The following is a 20561-nucleotide window of genomic DNA, read 5'->3' on the forward strand; positions in this document are numbered from 1 at the left end:
ATAGGTCTGCAGCAAAGATTGAGGAGAAAACGGGTACAATGCAGCTAGCATAGTGCCTGGTTCATAACAAGAACTCAGGGCCTGCTGGGTATTATAACTGCTCTCGTTTTAATACAATCGTGAAATCAGATACAGGAAGTATCTGCATCTACTCATGGAGAGTCCAAGACAACCACAAAATATTCTATCAGTTAGATGCTCAACAAGTAACAAATTCTGGAATTCACATATCAAGCACCGCAATTTTGGTCTGAATATAAAATTACTACTCACAACAACCTTCCATGACCTGTCAAGTGCTTGTGTTGTTGACGACATCCAAACATTCACCGAAATAGATGCAGGAAGCCGGCTGCCCCGGACCTGAGCTGGGTGGCAGTGGAAAGTGTGAGAGGTGGCTTGCTCATTCACAGACTTCACTCTCTGGAAGTGTCACATCTACTTTCTGGCTCCAAGGAACGTGTTTACTTCTCTTTCTATGAACAGATGATTTTCCATAGCTCTGGGGTTTTTAAAGGTCAGCAGTGATAAAAGGCTTAGGAAGAGCTCTTGAGTTTTTCTTGTTTTTTTTTTTTTTTTTTGCTACTAGTAAGAATTTCTTTATACAAATGTTGCTATACGGAAGACAATCATGCAATGCATGGAAAATATGTATTCCAGGTCCAAAAGCAGCGTATTCCAGCGAAATTTCCTCAGCTCGCTCCCTGATGATTTAAACATCCATCTTCACTCCCAGTGCTGCAGATGCGCATTCACAGGAGGAATGAGGCTAAGGAACGGTAGCCTTTATGGTGGGGAGCCACTTCCCTCTCCTACCTGGAATGGTGCATGACCCTTTTTCTTTTCACACATGGGAGCAAAAGAATCCTGTTGTTAAGCTAAATTCCCTTTCTTCACAAAAGTCATAAACACTTGGGCTGTATTCTCCTGCTCGAGTTTTCCGTTTCTGACCTCCAAACTACCAAACACTGTAAAACTCCGTGGTCCCAGCGGCCAGATGCAATACGGTGCTGTCTCAGGGTACTTCAGCGTCCTGCTTGGCTAAAGCACGTTCAGGAATACTTTCTCTTTGGCGACAAATACAGAGCCCCATCTCAGGGACACAAGGCCGCCGGCTGCCTCGGAGCGCAGGCAACAGTAGTCCTAGGCTCTCAACACAGTAGAAAAGGTGCTGAAACATCTGAAAACAAAACCACGCTTGCTCCCGATTTGTTTTTGTTTCTTTGATTTGGTAAAGGTTGCCTTTACCGTGTTTTCTGGTTTCCAGTGAACACAAAACTGGCCTGAGAGTTGGAACCCAGCTTCTCTGAGTCTGTCCGGTAAGACCACTGTTCCCAGTGAACGTCAAGAAGCTAGCCGCCCTAACCACGTGCGTTTGGTATACTTTCCATACTTTTAAGTGAATGAATGAACAAGTGGTTTGTAGTAGATATCTGAAAAGGTTATGAGCTTAGTGCTCTTATCTGTGTAACAACAGGACTTGATTTTTGGAGTACTTTGGGATTCCAAGGGGGGACATTAGTAGTCAGTCCCCTTCCAATCCTCAGTTCTCAGTTTTTGAATCAATTATTAGAATAGTTTTGAAAGTGGGAGCAGATGCTTCTGATCGTGCAGTCTGTCTGGGACATTATTTTGAAAACTGAGAAGTAAACAATATTCAGGGGAGGAAAATAAAGGAACAGAATACAGAAATAAAATTAAAGGTTACGATTTTTCTCTTCTGATGAAAAATAGGTAATTCCAGAAATGTCTGATTTTTATAGATGAGATTGGGCATGTTCAGGGTGGTATGGTCCCGTAGACCAGAAATGTCTGATTCTTAAAAAAAAAAAAAGAAAACAGACTATTTTTAAGAGCAGTTTTTGGTTGACAGTGAAATTTGACAGAAAATTCTCATATTCCCCTGGCTCCCCCAAGCCCTGCCCCCTCCCCAGCCTCCCCCACTATGGACATTGGAAAGCACAGCTGTACATTTGTTACAAATGATGAACCAGCACTCACACATCATTACCACCCGGGGTCCACAGCTGACCTTAGGGTTTGCGCTTCTTATTCTGTCTGGACAACAGACTTCCTATTGGCAACAGGAAGAAAGCCCTGAGCAGACACTCGCATGCCCTCTTTGTGTTTACTGACAGGCTGTTACCACTTAGGCAGTGGACGGCCAGTTTGAAAAAGGCTCCGTTTGTTTCTCAGACAAAAACTTCAATATTTCTCTCATAAACCTGCATTAGTGAAGCAGAGTGGCCAATTCTGACCCCTGCTGTTAGTATCACACCAGCTTCCCATTCCTTACCCCAGCCCTCGGGGGCCCTTACTCTGCTCCACTTTTTTTCCCCCCATAGGGTTTATCACTTTATAGCATATTATACAGTTGACTTACTAGTACATTGCTTCCAAGAAAGTAGGGCTTTTTGGTTCACTGATAGCTCCAATGCCTAGAATAGTGACTGGCACATAGTATAACACTTAATGATTATATGTCAAATGAATGAATGAATGAATGAATGAATGAATGAAGATGCTCTCTAAAAGACAGGGCTTTAGGGAGTGATTTTGTCATCATTTGGTGGCCTAAGTAGCCAGGACCACCAGGCTCTGTAAGCCACTCTTGCTCTGCCTTGTTGGGCTTTTTCAAGGTCCCTGCTAGACCTCGTGGTCATTCTATTGTGAACAGGCTGGAAAGCACGCTGGGACCTGGAGAGGCCCCCAGTTCCACTATCTGTCATACAAGCTCTCACTCGACCTGGGATGCCCACCTGGGAGAGCTCTGGCTGAGAGCAGCTCGCAAAGAGGCGCGTGAATGGAGTGATGCAAAGTCAGACACCAGGAGGCATCACTCTGTGGGGTCAGGGGACTGACGTGGTGACACTTAGGAATCTGTCACGAGTTTCCTTTGTCTCCTCCACTCACACACATTCTGCCAGTGATGAAGAAACTGAACCCTGAGTCACCTTACATGGGATAATAAATACTTTTCACTTGAATTAAACTGCCACAATAAAAAATGAGATAAACTAGAAGAGCAAAAGAATTGTGATTTTTTACAAAGCAAATGGGTGAGATAAATTGGGGTGTAAAACAGTGAGCTGAGCAAGAGAAGTAAAAAGTTTTTCTTTGCTTTTCTACAGAAGATAAAAGCTCCGGCTGGAGGACACAGAGAAGGCGGCAGGAGCCAGGGAGCCATGGTTACGAGGAGAAAGGAAAGGGCACACCAATGAGGAGGCAGTTGATCAGAGGGTCCCATTTCTCTGCACTTTTGTGACATTCACGTGTGGGACTTGAGAAAAAAAATCTGTGCATTATATTATTTATGGTGCTTATTTATATCCATAAAGTATAACTATGTTATACTATTTAAATATAAATACATCAGTTTCTCTATGTTCTGTTTACTTATTTATCCCCAACTCCCCTCCTGCAATGTAGGTTCCATGTGGACAGAACTGTGCGTGTTTTGCCCTCTGCACAGTAACAGTGGGGGCACAGAACAAGCCCGCCATATATATTTGCTGAGTGAAAGAGTAAGTGAGAAAATAGCTGCCACTGCACTCCAGCTGAACGTCAGATAACGCCATTGTTCTTTACAGCGTGTGGGAGAAGCAAGGTGCTTCTCCTCCCTCTCCCTTGAGGTGTTCCCCGAGCGCCACGAACAGCAGGGAGAGGAAGGAGCCGGCAGTGCTGTTTTTACTCCTGTACAACCTCCCGTGCTACTTGGTACTTGAGATGGTTCATGTCCACAGAGTCTGCTTCCTCATGGGTGGGATTCATTTAGTCCTGCTTAGAGCTGGGTGCGCCAGCCCTAGCTTCAATGTGGCTTCAGTTGCTTTGCCAGAAGTTCAGATGTGGGTGAACCAGCACAAATAAGAGTGCTAGACACTTTCTCAATGTCAACTCAAGTATAGTAAGTCTTCACTTGATGTCATCAATATGTTCCGCAATGCAGAGTGAAACAGTATATAACAAAACCAATTTACTACAGGCTGATCGACATAGTGAACAGGAGGTAACTTCCTATGGCATCTCATCAAAGTTATAACAAAACAACGTTACTCAAGGACCTGCTGTCCTGCTGTCCTCTGTACCTGTGCTCCACGGGTAACTCCCGATCACATGGACTGGCCTCATCCTACACCCCAGCAAGGGCGGAGTCAGCACATACTGCTACTGCCACAGGTTTCAGTCCAGGAAAAGGAAATTCAGGCCGGTTTAATATATTGGATTAAGCCCAAAATAAATGAAAGCTTTGCAGAGCTTATTCTAGAAAGAGAATAAGATGCCTAATAATTAGGTGATTTGTAATTATACTGCCATATAGTCACACAATATTCTAAATTACCTATCTATCACTTGTAAAATTGTCCAGGTTCTGGAGTAAAAAAAAAAATGTACCAAGTGTCAGAGAATGTATACTAAGGCACAGTAATTTACAAAGCACTGGATATTTTCTAAAAACTCCTTTTTAAGTTCAAGTCTCTGACAAGTAAATGCCCAACAAAATTAGAACTGCAACTACATTAGAGTGAATATAGAACTCTCGGGTTGCAGAAATTGGTATGAAAAAGGACACAGAATTACAGAAAAATTACTAAGTCCAAAAGAAAAAATAAATATGAATATACTTATATTCGTATATTCTCCTGGAACGACAGTCTCGGCAAGTGAGCACGTGAGGTATTTGAACACAGTTGTTTCATGGCACAACTACTGGCAGTTGGAACGTGAACTATTTTGCAGTGAAGGGACACCTGGGCAGCTGTGACGTAGTGCTAACTCAAAAAGCAAACCTGTATCTTTCCAGAATGGGGGGGGGGGGGGCAACATGCATTCTGCCATTAGGCTTCCTCAGTGATTCGGATGCTGTGATCTCTCCAGAAGAATGTACACGTCCACGCACTGTCTCTCTCACGAGCCCTGGTCCTGGACCTATAAAACTAACCTACTCGAACCACAGAGACATGGCGTCCTTGTAAATCTCTCATGGCCACCTTTTTATGGTGTTTTTGCTCCATTTCCCAACTTCTGATCGCTTCCAAAGCCCTCAAAACCGGCTTACTCAAACCGCACCCTGCACTATCTCTCTTTAACTGGACGCCAGATCTGGCATCAGTGTTTTTTGTCTGCTCAGCAGGAGAGCAATTTCAACAATGTCTTACTTTTTATAAGATCAGTTTATTCCTCCCAATATGATAATTAGTTTCAGATGAACCGGGTCTCTGTTCCTCGGCCTGGTTCCACTGTGGTATGAGCAAGGAGAGCAGAGACTTCCTGCCGCACTCTTTCTTAGAGCGAAGAATGCGGGTTCTTTCATAGCCCCCGAATGGAAACTTCACAACCTACTTCTTTGAAACACAGCTGGGTTTTCATACCCTAGGTTATCAAAGAGGTGAACTGAAATTATGCTTATGGGAATCTTCTCAGTGTACTTTTTAAAAGATTCAGATGTATTATTCCTCAATTTATCAAAGTGTAACATCATCAAGAACACGAACTTTATGAATCTAACCAGTGCCGTATCCCTGCAAACGCACAGAGGTTGCAGACGGGAAGCCAACAGTGTTATCTTAACGTAATTAGCCTTTAGGGGATAATGAATACTGACAGGTAGGAAAATACACTGGCTTATAACTAAGGATATGAGGGGAATAACTCTGGAAAATCTCTGCTGACAAGGGTGCAGGGAAATCAAGCAAGACATTATTTTTATAAACAGAATGATGGAGATGATCTATATGAAGCATAATCAAAACAGGCAAGGCTCCACTTACACCCGGGAGGTTGCCACGGGTTTCCTGTGGGTCTCCCACGTGCACCTAAATCATCACCTCCTGCGCCTGCTGGCTCATTAATTCAGTACCAGTAGTGAAAGCATCTGTGAGTACTTTCAACATCTTACTCTCAAGGTATCCTATTTGTAAATCTCAGGAACCATGAGCTATGATTTCCAGTAGGAGTCACCTTGATGTACACATGCTTCGAGGTCTCCAACTGTGACTATCTCTTAGTGTCTTGGGGCCTTTGCCTGTTTTATAGAAAGCAACGTCCTCGCCGCTTTATCGCGCAGTAACAATAGGATCTCTCATGGTTTATCTTACCTTCACATGTACGGCCACTTACAGAGATTGTGAAACCCTGTTCGCAGACACAGTGAAAAGAACCATCTGTGTTTAGACACTCTCCATGAGGACCACAGAGCCCAGGCTGCTCACATTCATTAATATCTGGAATTGAAAAGAGAGTTCCAAACACGTGAAAAAAATCTGTTTTTTTCTTCCCTGTAATACTAGATGTACAGTAATCTATTACAAAATGGTCAGACACATATTTTGTGACACAGGCACAGCATTTGTACAAATTTCAGAGCATCATAAGACTGGTGGACTGTCATGAAACTCTTCGGGTTGAATCGTACAAAATAGCCAATGTTCAGCCGTGTTCAACCTACCAAACAGAAACAGTTTCATAGGTGCAACACAACGCTCCCCTTACTTTAGACTTGAGGAACCGTCTCATAGAATCAAGAACTCCTCCATGAGAAAGCTGTACCCCCTCTGTCCTCTCCCACTGCCATGCATACAACTCTGTTGTAGCCCGCACACCTTGTAACATCCTTGCCTATCTATCCCCAGGATGGGAACTTCTTAAGGGCAAGGCTGGGTATGTCTGATTTACAGTGTTTGGTTCATAAACGGTGCCTCACAAATGTCTCCTGACTATACACATGAAATAGGCTCTAATCTTTATTTCATTAAAAATGGATAAAAGAAAGAAAATACGAGAAAAAAGAAGGCCATGTTGACCAGGGAGTTCCTATGATTTGCACAGCTTTGCAATGATGGGTGAATGAGGGTCAGCAGCTTAGCGCAGTGCCTAGCACACAACTGAGGGTCAAAGAGCAGGAGTTGCTAACTGTTACGACTTACGAGCAAATCCTACTCTAGTTAAACTTATGTTGACCACCTGTGCTCTGCCTGTCCTCAGTGAAGAGTGCTGATGCTCCCTGTGGCCAGAGTGATGATGCACTCTGGAACATGATAAGGCGGGAAGGGTTGGGGTAAGTACACTGTTCTTTCGAGCCAGTTCTAATTATGTTGGCTAACAGTGCCCAAGTTGACAACATAAGGAATCTTGGAGAACAGTTCATTTATTCATGTTGGTACTAACACATGGAACTATTTACACTGTGCTTTAATTGTTATTTTACTCATCCGTGTTCATCATTACACTGATTGCTTTTTGATGAGAACTGAATATTTTAAGTCTGAGTCTCCAGCTTCTAGTACAGCACATGAATACTGTATTATGTCTGTCCAGCACACAATTTCACAGTTATGTTCATACCCTACTAATTGAACAGAGATTAACTAGTTCTCTTGATTAAGGTGGGGGGCACAAAAACTATCACAGGTCCCTGAGACATCCAGGGAACTTGTCCTACTAAGGCCATTTTCCTATTTTCCCAAGTGTCTTAGACCCTCCTTTATCTCTTACTAAAGAGGTCCTCGATATAGCCTCTTAGAAGGAATCGATCTTTGATTTAATGAAAAATGTCTACTGAATGCCTCCTATGAGAAGGTGGAATAGGATGGGGCCTTTGATATTATGAAACTCGCAATATAGCAGGGGAGGAAGAAACAGGCATGAAGAACTTCAAAGCTAAGAGGCCTTCCTAGTGACCTCTAGAACATGCTTAGCCACCAACTCTGATCCTTCTCGAGAAAGCCGTCCCTTTCCCTGCATCCAGCATCTCCCAGGCACTTCTTTTTGACGTGTTGATCTCGCTGTGCAACGGGAATTCTGGCAATGATTGTTCCAACTCTCTGTATTAATCCTGAAATCTTTACCCTTCCACATGCCATATGATTCAGACTAATTGGCTTATCCATTGCTAAATCAAAATAAGAAACCAAGCAGGAATTACTCATTTTCTTAAAAATCCTTCCATTCTTGTTATTGCCATTAATTTTAAAATATTTCAAGGAAGAGGAATGAATCATTTCCTACTTAACTATTTCTCAATATGATTTTGCACTAAAAAAATTCTCCACTTTTTAATAAAAATCTCTGATAGCCTCTATGTTTGCTCTCTTAGATTGGTCATGTTTTTTGAACTCTGACCTTCTTTCAGCCTTAGTGCCATTCTTTCTAAGCTGCTGCCTAGAGTGACCTCTACCTGGGCAAAAAGGTGCCAAAAAGTTCCACTGGTCTAGAGATCAAGCTCAAGGTCTATATCCATCTTGCAAATCCCTAGAGGTTGTTTAAGACCACCTCCTTATTTTATCCAATGCTTCAATGTGGCCTATTAAAAGCTGCCTGCTTTGCAACTTCTCACAGGGAATAATGCACATAAAGTTCTTGCTTCAAGAGAAGTCACTGATTAACAAATAATTGTATAAAAAGTTTGATGACAGGAACTGAAAAATGAATTCCCAGACTTTTTTCCAGGAAAGCACTAAGAAAGAACAACACGAATATCTGGAACCGGAGAAACATATGCATTCAATTTGGGTTGTACTTATTGAGGCATTTCTGAACTATGCTGCTAGGAGCTCAGCTGAAAGCCAGACTGTATTTACGTTGGGTTTCTTTCATGGGTCTGAGATTCCACAGAAATTCACTATTTGGCGTGTGTAAGTCAAAACATGAAACTGAAGTGTGTTCTCAATCTCAAATGTATGCTGCCACATTCCTACAGAGACAATTAACATGGAATTTCCACGCTGTCTGTATATCATCATTAATTTTGCTGGGGGAAGAGACTCTCAGATACACTTCCATTTGAAAATGCCTTACTGATAGGGAACTTCACATTATTGGGTAAGGTTTAAAGTTTATGCCTTTCACACATTGTTATTCAAACACGCCCCGTGGTTATTAGCATTGTCGCCAATTACATTTTCAGCATTAAAACAAACTCAGAATTCTACACCAATCTACACAATGGTGACATGACCAAGGGATTAGATAGAAACAGGCGACTACAAATTGCCTCCAGAAACACGGCAAGAAAAGATGATTCAAAACAAAGTCAGTGCACTCGCCATCATAACCAGCCTCTGATAAGAGACAGTGGACGACAGAGCATATTCACAGATGATATTATTTAAAAGGTATTAAAACCTGCTTCAGGATTATGTTTCACCCATTTGGATTTATATTTTTTAAAGCAGACATGTTAATGTATTCTGGGAAACAGGAATCACCAAAAAGACACAGAAAGAAGCCCACTTCATAAATAGTTAATTAAACATAATTTGTTTGGAATAGTCATGTATTGAATCACAAAAAAATTAATGTACTGAGAAAAGATAGTAGTGCAATTAATAAATCAGATGGCTAAATTACTTCCTTGTGATTTAGCTCTAGATGTTTAACAATAAAATTGACAATATCAAATCAGGGTCCAGTTATGCTAAGACTTGGTTTTGCCTCTGTTCGGTCAAAAAAATTATGACGAGAGATACTAGAAAAGGGAACTATTACTTCTCAGTCAAGAAAAACAAATTTGTATTCAAACGGGTTTCAGATTGTTTTTTGTTTCAAGGCATCTGCTGGCACTTTTATATAAATCAAGATTCATTTTGTAAAGATGTAAAAGTCTAAAATGGATATTCTCACATAAATTTGTAATTTGAATGCTCCTTTTTAACTGCACTAAATCCAAGTACATTTAAATTCTGCTTCGTAAATACTGAAAAACTCACCGTATTAAATCATGATGACAAATAAATGATATTGAATGAGGTATACAGCAGTGTATTTAAATCTTGGGACCAGTAAGGAAATTAATTTCAGAAGACCTTGACGCAAAGGCCCATGTCTTCGATATCTCAGAGACACACGGCTGGGCGTGGATAAAGATATGGACACAGGTGATAATATTATGCCAGTACCACATTTTAAAGAGCAGACACCATCTTTCCTTTCAAGAATATTATAATCTGGGACATGTGAGAGGAGATATAGTTTATGAAAATGCAGCATAAAAAAAAGGTGTACCTGCCCAGTAGCAGTGCATAAAAAGTAACTTCAACAATCCTTTATTTAAGTGTTACTTAGGGGTACACGACAGAGTTCCATATGGTAGAGGAACAATAAGAAAAAATAATATTTATCTAAGAACCAGAAATATGTATCTGTAAAGGTATATGAAAGTGTGGGTTTTCAGTGGCATGGATTTATTAAAACTAATAAACACAGGGAAACTTGAGGGGCAGCCAGGTATGGCTAACAGTTTTGGGACACAGGATCTGCACAACTGGATTTTTCAGTCCCAGCATCAATGACAACTCAGCGTGTTACACTGGGAAAAACAACTAAATCTCACATCTTCTTTCTTTCTGCTATAAATGCAATAAAAACTGGTATGGAGACGGAGGGAACCGTAGTGAAAAAAGATATTGGGTTCAAAGCGCTATCACTTATTTGGGAGAAGCATGCTAATTAACTTGTCTGAGCCTCAGTTATTTATGCACAAAATGAATGAAAGAAAATCTACCTCAAATTTTATAAGAATGGAAAGAGGTACCTACAGTGTTCAGCAGATGCTAGGTGTTTAGTTAAAGCTGAGTTGTAATCAGTGCTGTGTTCTTATCAGTACCGTGTATCTGCTGTACTGTTGTTTGCAAGAGTAAATGTGATAGCACTTTGAAAAAATATCAGATCTCATTCTTCACAATTTTGATAGAATTATGCAGATTTTTTAGGAAGAGAAACAGCTGGACACTCAGTAAAACAGGGATACGGAAAAAGAAAGAAAAAATATCAGCTATGGCACAAATGAAATGTGCCCATGAAGGATATCAAAAAGCTAGAAATGTAATTTAGAATGAAGTACCAGGGGTGACCCACAAAAGAAACAACAAGTGCAGGTGATCTCCGTTACCGCACAGCACGCAAAGCGAGGACGCAGTTCTAAAGCACACGAGTCCCAGTTGGTAACAAGATGCCACGCAAAGGAGAATTTCCTGTACTCGATGCAAGCCCAAGAAAGACCCTTTGCTTTACTTACTTATTTGTTTTTGACCCTGGAGGCAGCCCACTCCTTGGTAGACTGGAATTTATTTTTTTATTATTGTACTTTTTCCATTACCATTTAGTCCCCTTAAACCTCCCTTCCTGCCCCCATTCCACCGCAATCAGCACACTGAAAGATTTTTTTAAAATACAAATTGGCAAAGCTCATTCACACATAAAGCAGGTGGCAAAACCACAGGTCATCAGGAAGCACCCGGAGCTGGAGAACTGTGGGAAGGGGGACAGCGAGGGAGAGAGCAGTACCTTGACACTCTTTGTTGTCGTTCAGCTGGAACCCGTCCGGACACGTGCAATCATAGGACCCTTTGGTGTTAACGCAGCCTCCTCCCTGGCACACGCTCTTGTCTTCCAAGCATTCGTTAACATCTACAAATCAATTTTAAAAATTGAAAAGATTAAGTAAACTCTTTCTTAATGAGGTATTTCTCCTTACCTTTACACAAAAGTCACATACGGTACCGTAAATGCACATTTTTTACATCACTCGTAACATGCGATTTGAAATGCGTGATGCTTTTTAACTTTTAGAGTTTTTTTTAAAAAATGAAACACTTTGAAAGAATTTTAACTTTGAACAATACATAGATAATCTGAAATTTGAACATCAAATGAAATTAATTGGAAGAGGAAAAGTCAAAATTCTGTAACAAAGAATAATTTACTTGGCTATGTTCTCGGTGATGATAGAGAATAAAAATATTCTTTAAATATGTATTGTAAAGAGTATCTTGAGTATCTGTTCATACAAGTTCCTGTATTATGCATTATAGGAAAAAGTTAAAAGTATTTGGCATGGTCCCTGCCCCTCAAGAGAAATGATTGTTTAAAAAAATTGTATTAATAAATACATGCAGTATTAAATTGTTTTAGAAGTCCAAAACAATTTAACATAAAGGCTGCCAAAAATGTAATTATTTGTCAGAAGAACAGTACCAACCTCAGAGGTCACATAAATTTAGAAAGGAGATACCGTAAAGGTCAAAGAAGGCTTCGTGGTCACGAACGGGATTTACTTGGAAGCTCGGTCAGTGGGACAGAAGGTGGAGGAGGAGGAGGAAGAGGGGCTTTCGGCAAGGAAAGGGACTCAGCAAGATCAAAGCGTCACTCAAGTCACTAACTCAGCAGCTGTCACAAACAGGTCTGATGTTGCCTGGATTTTTTAATATACATATTCAAAGCACATGCACGACTAAAAATGGTTTGTGTAACCAGTAATGAGTTTTTGACTGTAAGCATGTGAGACAATTAATGACCCCCCTCCCTGCGTGAATGCTGGGCAGAACTTCCCGGAGAGCTGGTTAGTGCCACGTTTACTCCTAGTCAGAGCTCGTTATTCCTAACACACTCCATGGGTCCTTCCTCTTTTGTCTGCAGAGGATTTAAATTATTAGCAGTGAAGAAAGCTAAGGAACCAAACCTCCTTTGTTTTCTCAGAATTTGGCATGCTATGACATTTCCTGCAAATGGCCATGATGGCTGTGAAAATACATGAGAAGCTCCAGGTGGGAGTGAATATGGAAACTGCCGAGGTCCAGTTCTCCGTGCCGTCTGGTTCAAAATATGGAGGCGCCAATTAAATTTTCGTCTTAGAACCCAATCGACCAGTTAACTGGCTTCTGTGCCATTCATGGGGAAAATAAAAGAGAAATAAGCACCTTACAATTTCATTCTATCAAAATAAAAACAAGTTATTATGGTATTCACCCAGATTTAAAATGTTTCTGAATACTGATCCTAAAACATAAAAAACAAATTCTGATGTGACTCTGTCACCAATTACGTGGGTTATTATTTTTAATGTGTTTTCCAAGTTCATCGAAGTACAATTTACATACAATAAATGCACCTAATTTTAAGAGTCCATTTCAATGAGTCTGACAAATGTCAAACATCCGTGTGACTATGATCGCACTCAAGGTGTAGGCATTTATGTATCGATTTCTATCTGTTCAGATCTACCGTTGGATTGTTAAGTCATTGCAAACGCAATAATTTCCTAAGGAATTGATGAGATTTCCTTGTAAGGATGTTATTCTGTAGTGCCAAATGTAAAGCTTAGTAGTGTTTTTTTTTTACTCTTTTTCCAGTCTGACCTTAACCTCTCCATTCCTATTAACCTGATGCCTTGGGTGTTACAATTGCCATGAAAGAGACAGTGAAGGAACCATTATATATCACAGAGACAGATAAAAACATGGAGGATTAAACATCTTCTATGAACTTTGAATATACCAACAAATGTTTTATTCAAATCTTTGGTATAAGCAAGACTGCTAAAAATGGAAACAAAGTTAATTAAGAATAGGCATTTAGAGATATATATTCTGTAAAACTAATTCTTCAACTCCAATGGTCTGCTAATTTCATGACTTTGAATAGTGATTGTACCAACTGGGAATAAATTCTAATCTACAGTTTATGAATCTTTGCTTAAAACGTAATAAATAAATAAAATGGACAACCATTAACAACAATGAAAAGGTACAAGCATTTCCATCACCCAAAAGGCTTCCTGGTGCCCCTTTTCTGTTTGACTACCGCTGCTCAGCACAGTGTTTGTGAGATTCACCCAAATGCATGTATCACTAGCTTGCTCCTCTTTCCCACCAAGTTGCATTCCACTGTGTGAATGACCTCCGACTTGCTTAACCCTTTCCCTTTTGGTGAGTATTTGGATTGTTGACATTTTGGCTGTTATGAATGAAGTTTCTATACACACCCATGGGGAAGTCTGTGTGTGACCATGTGCTTTCATTTGCCCTGAGGACCCCTAGGGGTAGAACGGCTGGGGGACGCAGCGGGTTCGACTTCTGAAGAAACTGTTTTCTGAAGGGGCTGCACCACTCTACAACCCCACCAGCAGGGCAGGAAAGTTCCCATGGCCCACATTTAATTATAATAACTCCACGGCTATTCTAATGCGTGTTGAATAGACGGTCTTTTTTATTGATGATGATTTACCTTTCTTTCTTTATTTGCTCTGTAGGAAACTGAGATAATGAAGTAAGAAAAGGAATACTTGATTATTAGCATCATGTAAAAAAAAAACCTCAATTCTAAAAAATCAAGGAGAATCCTGAGAATATGAATTTTAGCAACAACATCTATTACCTAGACTTTTGCCTCACATCAGCTTTGCTGACACTACTTTAAAATAATTTGGTTTTCACTCATTTTCCAAAATCTAAGAGAAATAATATATGGGAGGAAAAAGAATCATTAAGTATTTATCAATAATTGTACAGACTTTAAAACTCAGTGCATTATGTTGGAGTCTGGTTTAATTAAAAAAATTTTTTGCAAGACCTCTATCTTCAAATACAAAACAAATTAGCAAACAAAGTAGGCTGAACACTAAGAGCCCTGCCTGGGACTGTCCTGAGCGGCCACCTAGGGCGGTGTGAAAGACAGATTCCTTCCAGGAGTTGGGCAGCAGGCTTTAAGGAAGGCAGCAGCTGGATCCTGGTCGCCCCTCCACTGAGAGTGAGTCTGTCACAGTTACCCGTGACCTCCATGGGCTGGATCCTGCAGTTAACCTTTGGTTCACATTTGACACAGTTCATCACCCCCGCCCCTTTGAAATACTCTCTTCTCCAAGACTCTGCTTTCCCTCCTTTCCTACTTGCCACTTTTCCCAGTCCCTCTGCTCACTCCCACCCATCTCGTCACTTCTCAGTGCTGCAGGACCCGGCACTCAGTCTCTGGACCTCTTCTGTCTTCTCACTACACTCAGTTGCCTTGGTGACTTCTTCCAATTTCACGGCTTTAAATACTGTCTATTTGCTGATGACTCCCAGCCCAGAACTCACTGCTGAGTTCCAAATGCACTGGTCCAGTTGCATCTCAGCTATCTTTCTTTGAATACCCATCATAGGCACCATAAATTTAAATGGCCCATGTTGAGCCCTTAATCTCTTCCGCAAAGCCTGCTCCTGGGGAACCTCGCACCTGCTGTTCCTTTGAACAAAACGCTCTTCCCATAAATAATCCAATATCGTCATCTCAGGGAAGCCTCTGCTTGCCTCCTCATTTAAAACCACCACCCTCCTTCCCACGGCACTCCCTGTGTACATCTCCCTTTTATTTTTCTCCATCGCATTGATTACCATTTAATACACTACCTATTTTCCTTACTCATCAGGTTCATTGTTATCTCCCTCACTAGAATGTAAGCTCTACAAGGGCAGGAACTTTTGTCTGTTCGGTGTATTACTATTGCTAAATGTCCCATGCTTACAATAAATATTTGTTGAACAAATGTATAAACTGAATGATTCTGACAAGGAAAGAAATACTATCACCTCTTCCCACCTTTGTTGATTCGGTCCACAAAGAAAGGACCAAGAGACAGGGCCACGGGAAGTCAGAGTAAATCAGAAATCTTTTTCTCAGGCTTCGCAAGGGATCGGCAGGAAGCAACCGCAGTGAGGGGCAGGGGAGGCGCTACAACAGGCATGGAATTAGGGGCTGGGCCTGGAAGGGGGACAAGCCAGAGGCACAGCCTGTGAAGGTGGAGCTGCCCAGACCCCTGAGAACCAGGACGACCGGCGTAACCCCATGATCTTAGACAAAGTGGCTGCTGAGAGGAGTCGGTTGCGCCCAGAAACAAACACAACACTTGGGCTTCTGACTTGCCGTGAAAGGCCAGCAGGACTGCAGGATAACTGTCAGAAAACAATGTCTTCGCCAGGATTGCTGGAGAAAAACTACTCATGTAAATATAAGAGCCGACAAGAAAGAGGGCTCTTCTTCCCACAGCTGTGAGAGGCATGTGGACTATCACGGCTCAGTTAATTACAGCTAAATACACTGGGGAGGGTCGGGAATTAGCAGGCTGAAGTGCTAATATAGTTTCAAAGGGAGCTCTGACTTAGTTGGATGGACTCCAGTCCTATTTATAACCTAGAACAGTAGGGAAATTAGCCCTGACTTCAGAAAAAACAGCTGATAATATATTCCAAAAGAAGTTTTCTCATGGAACATAATAGTCTTTTATAAACATATATCGTAACAATGATGAGCGAGTTGGCTAAACAGTTTTTGTTTGCCTTTTCAGGCAACGGATGTTTTTAGACTACAAATCTTGGACTTCTGAAAGGTGGCTACATGTTATAACAGCCAAAATAGATGAACGTGCCCTTGGATGAAAACCCATTGCCCCAAGTTGAATCAATGGCTCAGTCAACGTCTCGGCCCGGCCAGGGCTGGGGCAGAACACCTCTAGGGCCTGAGCATGTCACCAGCAGACCCGACAACAGGCTCTCCTGACATGGGCTCCCCCAGCAAGGCCGCCTCTCTCCCTCTGGAACAGCTCCATGCTGGATCGTGAACGTGCAGCCATGGGTTGCAGAGTTCCCCGAACATGACCTTCCCCACAATCGAACTTTATTATATCGACTTACCATTTGTTTGACCATTTGCCTATTTTTCAATAGGCATGCTCATTACAACTTTCCACCGGTACTATCAGATGTTTACCTCCTTAGGATAAAATCCTAGAAGATAATTTACTGATTGAACAATATTGGACATTTTAAGGCCCCTGAAAATGCCCAAAGTGCCCTCCAGAGGGGCCGTGACTGCTTGGGCCATACTCTCTGGGCAGAGAGGCAGGAGGCTGTGAAGTACAAGACGGTGGGTCTTTCCTGACCAATGAGGCTGGGAGGAGGGGAAAGTACCTGGGGCCATTGAAATGCGGCCCATAAACCCATTCACTGAAAAGCTCATCCACTGCTCTCAGACGTGGAGTCCAGATCCCCACTCTGAGACTCTCACACGCCGCGTGGGGCTCTGACCTGCCACGTTCACATCTCACAACGGACAGGGTCCGGAGGCAGCAGGTGGGCTGGGTGAACACCGTACTTGGATGGATATAAAAGTCAGACAGAAGTCACACACGACAACGGGTGGGTGGCAGCCTGGCTCAGCAGCCCAGAGTACTTGGGAGCTGTTCTGAACCACGTGGACAGTGAAAGTGGTTAACAACTGCATGATGCTGTACCCATGGGATATCCTTTAGAAATATTTTATGCAAAAAGCTCAAACTTGAACTAATGTTTGGCTCTCAGAAACTTTCCAGTTATCTGCAAAATTAACTTGGGTTTATTCACTTGGATCTTTGGATGCTGGTCCTGCATAAATTAGGTTACAATTCAGAACTCCACACCCCAGACGGCTAACCATCCACAGCTGAGAAAGGTTATACCGGTCCTCTACTCCTTTAGCTGCTACTGGTCTTCTAAAAAACATCTCCAAGCAGTGCAGAGGAAACCTGGATTCCACTCCCTTCTCCGCATTATTTGTGTGACCATGGGGAAATTCTTTGCAGGGACCTAATGCCCTCGGCTGTGAAGTCAATAGGCTGGGCTCAAGGGCAGAGGCAGGGCTAACACCCAGATCTCTGGATTCTGAAATCAGGAGCAAAGCTCACCTTCACAGTGGTCCCCGAGGGCGGATGCCCGGTAACCCTGGTCACAGACACAGCGGAAGGAGCCCTCCGTGTTCCTGCACTGCCCGTTGGTGCAGAGGTGCTGGTGCTGGCACTCGTCGATGTCTGGGAGCAAGACAGGAAACAGGAGCTGCAGAAGCGATGCTTTCAAAACACTTCTGATCATTCATGCACAGGACATTTATAAACTCTCCAGTTTGTAATTAACTTAGATTGGATTTTTCATTCTGGGAATTACACTACGCTCCAGTAAAAACTCATTAATCCCCGAGTAGGGAAAAATGCAGATGAATTTAAAGATTTAATCGATGCGTTAAGAGCCTGTACACAGTCATCCCACTGTTCACGGGTGAGGGGCAGATATTTTGCTGGAATCTATAAGCCTCCAGTAAATGCCTTAGATTTCTTTCAGAGGTTTGACTATGACACTCCGTAACAGTCTAAAGGGCTGCACACTACAACCCACTGCCTTTACTGTGAATACAGTTTTATTGGAAAATAGCACCACTGATTCCTTTACTATTTGACCCCTGATCAGAAGCCTCATCCCATGTACATCATTTCTTTCTCATGATTCACCCGTCAGCCACCTGATCACCAGGCATCCGGTTCCCTGCCTCTCAATCACAATGACTTTCTCTAACGGCCTTCCCTCCTCTCAGCCCAGCGGGCGTGTACATCGCCAATGAATCTCTCCTCCTTGACCCACATACCCATGGCTGAGGGATTATTTGTTCCGTAACCACAGTCCTGAGCTCAGGCTCACACCCATTGCTGCCTCATATCCACACAGAAGGCACAATAATATACTGCCCATGTGCAAGTAGATTGATCTTTATTATTACATTTTAATTATTCATCATTAATCTAATCTTCTTCATTAAATTTTAAGATACCTGAGAGCAGGGACTACATCTCCCACAGCCTTTATTTTTCTTAGATGACCTAGTGTTTTAAATTAGCAGACACTCAATTCACGGTAGACTTCGATCGTAACAGTTGTGTATGTTCATCGACTCCTGGCAATGTGATTCTAAGAGTTAACGCAAACAGCGGTTTCCACCAGGACCTGACACCACTGCGCTCCCCCACTCGGATTAACGGCGTCCTTTTGGTCATCATAGCATTTTGCACCTAACCCTGGTTTGCCCTGTTGATGGTCTGGTGGGTGGTTCTGCGTGTATCTGACTTTTCTTAGGTAGTGATGTCACAGTCTCCTCCAAAGAAAGGATCTGGACTGTTATTGCCTTCTTCCATTATGGGTAGACCTCTGCTCATTTGTAGTTTTCTCTGCATGGGAGGTGTCGGACAAATGCTTAGCCAACTGAGGCCAGGAGTCCTAAAAATGTAAAACTTTGAAAGGGACTCATAGAATCCAGAACCAATCACTTTATCTATCGTGTGTGTGAGTGTGCCGGTGTGTGCTCTAACATTCTCCATTTTTAGACTAGATATTGTCAAGACTTCCTCCAAAGGGATACTTGGGAAAGTTACAATAATACTGGTAGATCCTTTTGTAGTATCACCATACATACATTGTGCCTCTCTCTTATAACACCATCATTACTCATTAAGTATTCAAAGATGACATACAAACATGAATATGATTTGTTTCCTTATAAGAAAACTGAACTTGTACAGCATGTGTTCTTTTCTTAAATATATGACATTTCAAAAACTCCAGATACTTGTGCTGGTCGCAGATGATAACGTAGCAACTTGAGGCATGTAATTATTGGGAAGTGATTTTGTATTTGCTTCAATTACATTTGTTTTAAGTCTAAGGTCAAACCCAGTGAGGTCGAAAATCCTCACTACCACCTGTAGGAATAGGACATGTTTCACAAACGTTATCCCTGAGCAGAAATGGGGCACTATCTCAGTCTTGTTGAACAGTCTTCTTTAGTGATACTTCTTTAAAAAGGGGAAAAATTTTATAAAGCTGAATATACATACAAGCTAAGGTCATTAACATTCTGCAGCATACACCAGGGTGATATAATGACCTTCTAATTGCAGGAATCCTAGTGTGTAAAACTTTCAAATGAATTTAATACAATGGATTTTCTGTAGTGAGGAATTACGGAGAGAGGTAATTTTTTCTTACTAATATTAATGGTCAACTACTGATCACTAATGACATATTTCTCAAATGTAAAACATTTTCCATCCTGTCTTTATTGACCTTCCAGTCACCTATGTACTTCCCCAGAGATCCATTCAGTTCCCGAGTGCACATTTTCAGGCCAGGTGTCTTACTCTACAATCTCTGTAGTTCCTGTCGCCACTCTCCTACCTTCACACTGGTCTTTGGCAGCGGACAGCTGGTAGCCCTGCCCACAGGTGCACCTGAAGGAGCCCTCGGTGTTCTTGCACTGCCCATTTATGCACAGGTTCCCTTGCTGGCATTCATCGATATCTGCACACACAAAGGATGGCGATTGTTTTAAATTAGGTCACATCAGAAGATGCAGTTAGTTCTGCTCTGAGACTGTAAACCAATCAACTGACTTCGAGGCATTCCAATTCCAGGTTGGCCCTTTAAGGCAGAGTCCACAAAAACAAAAAATTCTATAAATAAAAAAAAAATGGGAACAACCCAAGAGAATGTAATGTTCTCCACAGGGCATTCTGGGATTATTATTACAAAAATGATAGAACTTCCTATATGAGATACCATAAATTTTAGTATGATTTAGCCCACTCATGTTCCTCATACCAACGTAGTAGTTGAACTGTAGAATGGAAATAGTTACAAATGGACAATAAATTTATGAACAAGTTAAAGCTACTTTTAAAACAACATCAAGCCCTTTGCCATCTCTCCCATGCTTCGGCTACAGCAGCAACACAATGTAAAATATTTTAGAGTTGAAAATAAAAGACAGAACCTCCAGCACAAAATAACGACAATGGGCAGTTTGTAGACCTGCAGAATTTCGTGAAAGAAGGCGGAATGAAAACTCTACCAGGAACTTTCAAAACAAAACCATATTGTAGGCAGTAATCACGAGAAATAAACATTCCTACTGTACTTAGAAGCTGAAAGAGGGTAAGAACAAACAGTTGTGTGAAA

General features: G+C 41.8%; 1 protein-coding gene across 13 annotated transcripts in view; it reads right to left on the reverse strand.

Moving 5' to 3' along the window:
• Window positions 1-20561, reverse strand: part of LTBP1 (latent transforming growth factor beta binding protein 1) — a 362585-nt gene that overhangs the window by 58297 nt on the left and 283727 nt on the right. For all 13 annotated transcript variants that reach the window (XM_045827131.1, XM_045827129.1, XM_045827127.1 and 10 more), the window contains 4 exons: window positions 19782-19904; window positions 17468-17590; window positions 11281-11403; window positions 6096-6221 (listed from right to left, as the gene is read on the reverse strand). In XM_045827131.1, the coding sequence (XP_045683087.1) occupies window positions 6096-6221; window positions 11281-11403; window positions 17468-17590; window positions 19782-19904 (495 nt within the window). The remainder of the gene's footprint in view (window positions 1-6095; window positions 6222-11280; window positions 11404-17467; window positions 17591-19781; window positions 19905-20561) is intronic.

This window comes from Phyllostomus hastatus, unplaced genomic scaffold, assembly GCF_019186645.2.
Source record: "Phyllostomus hastatus isolate PE091 unplaced genomic scaffold, TTU_PhHast_1.1 phas_scaffold_78, whole genome shotgun sequence".
Taxonomy (NCBI): Eukaryota; Metazoa; Chordata; class Mammalia; order Chiroptera; family Phyllostomidae; genus Phyllostomus; species Phyllostomus hastatus.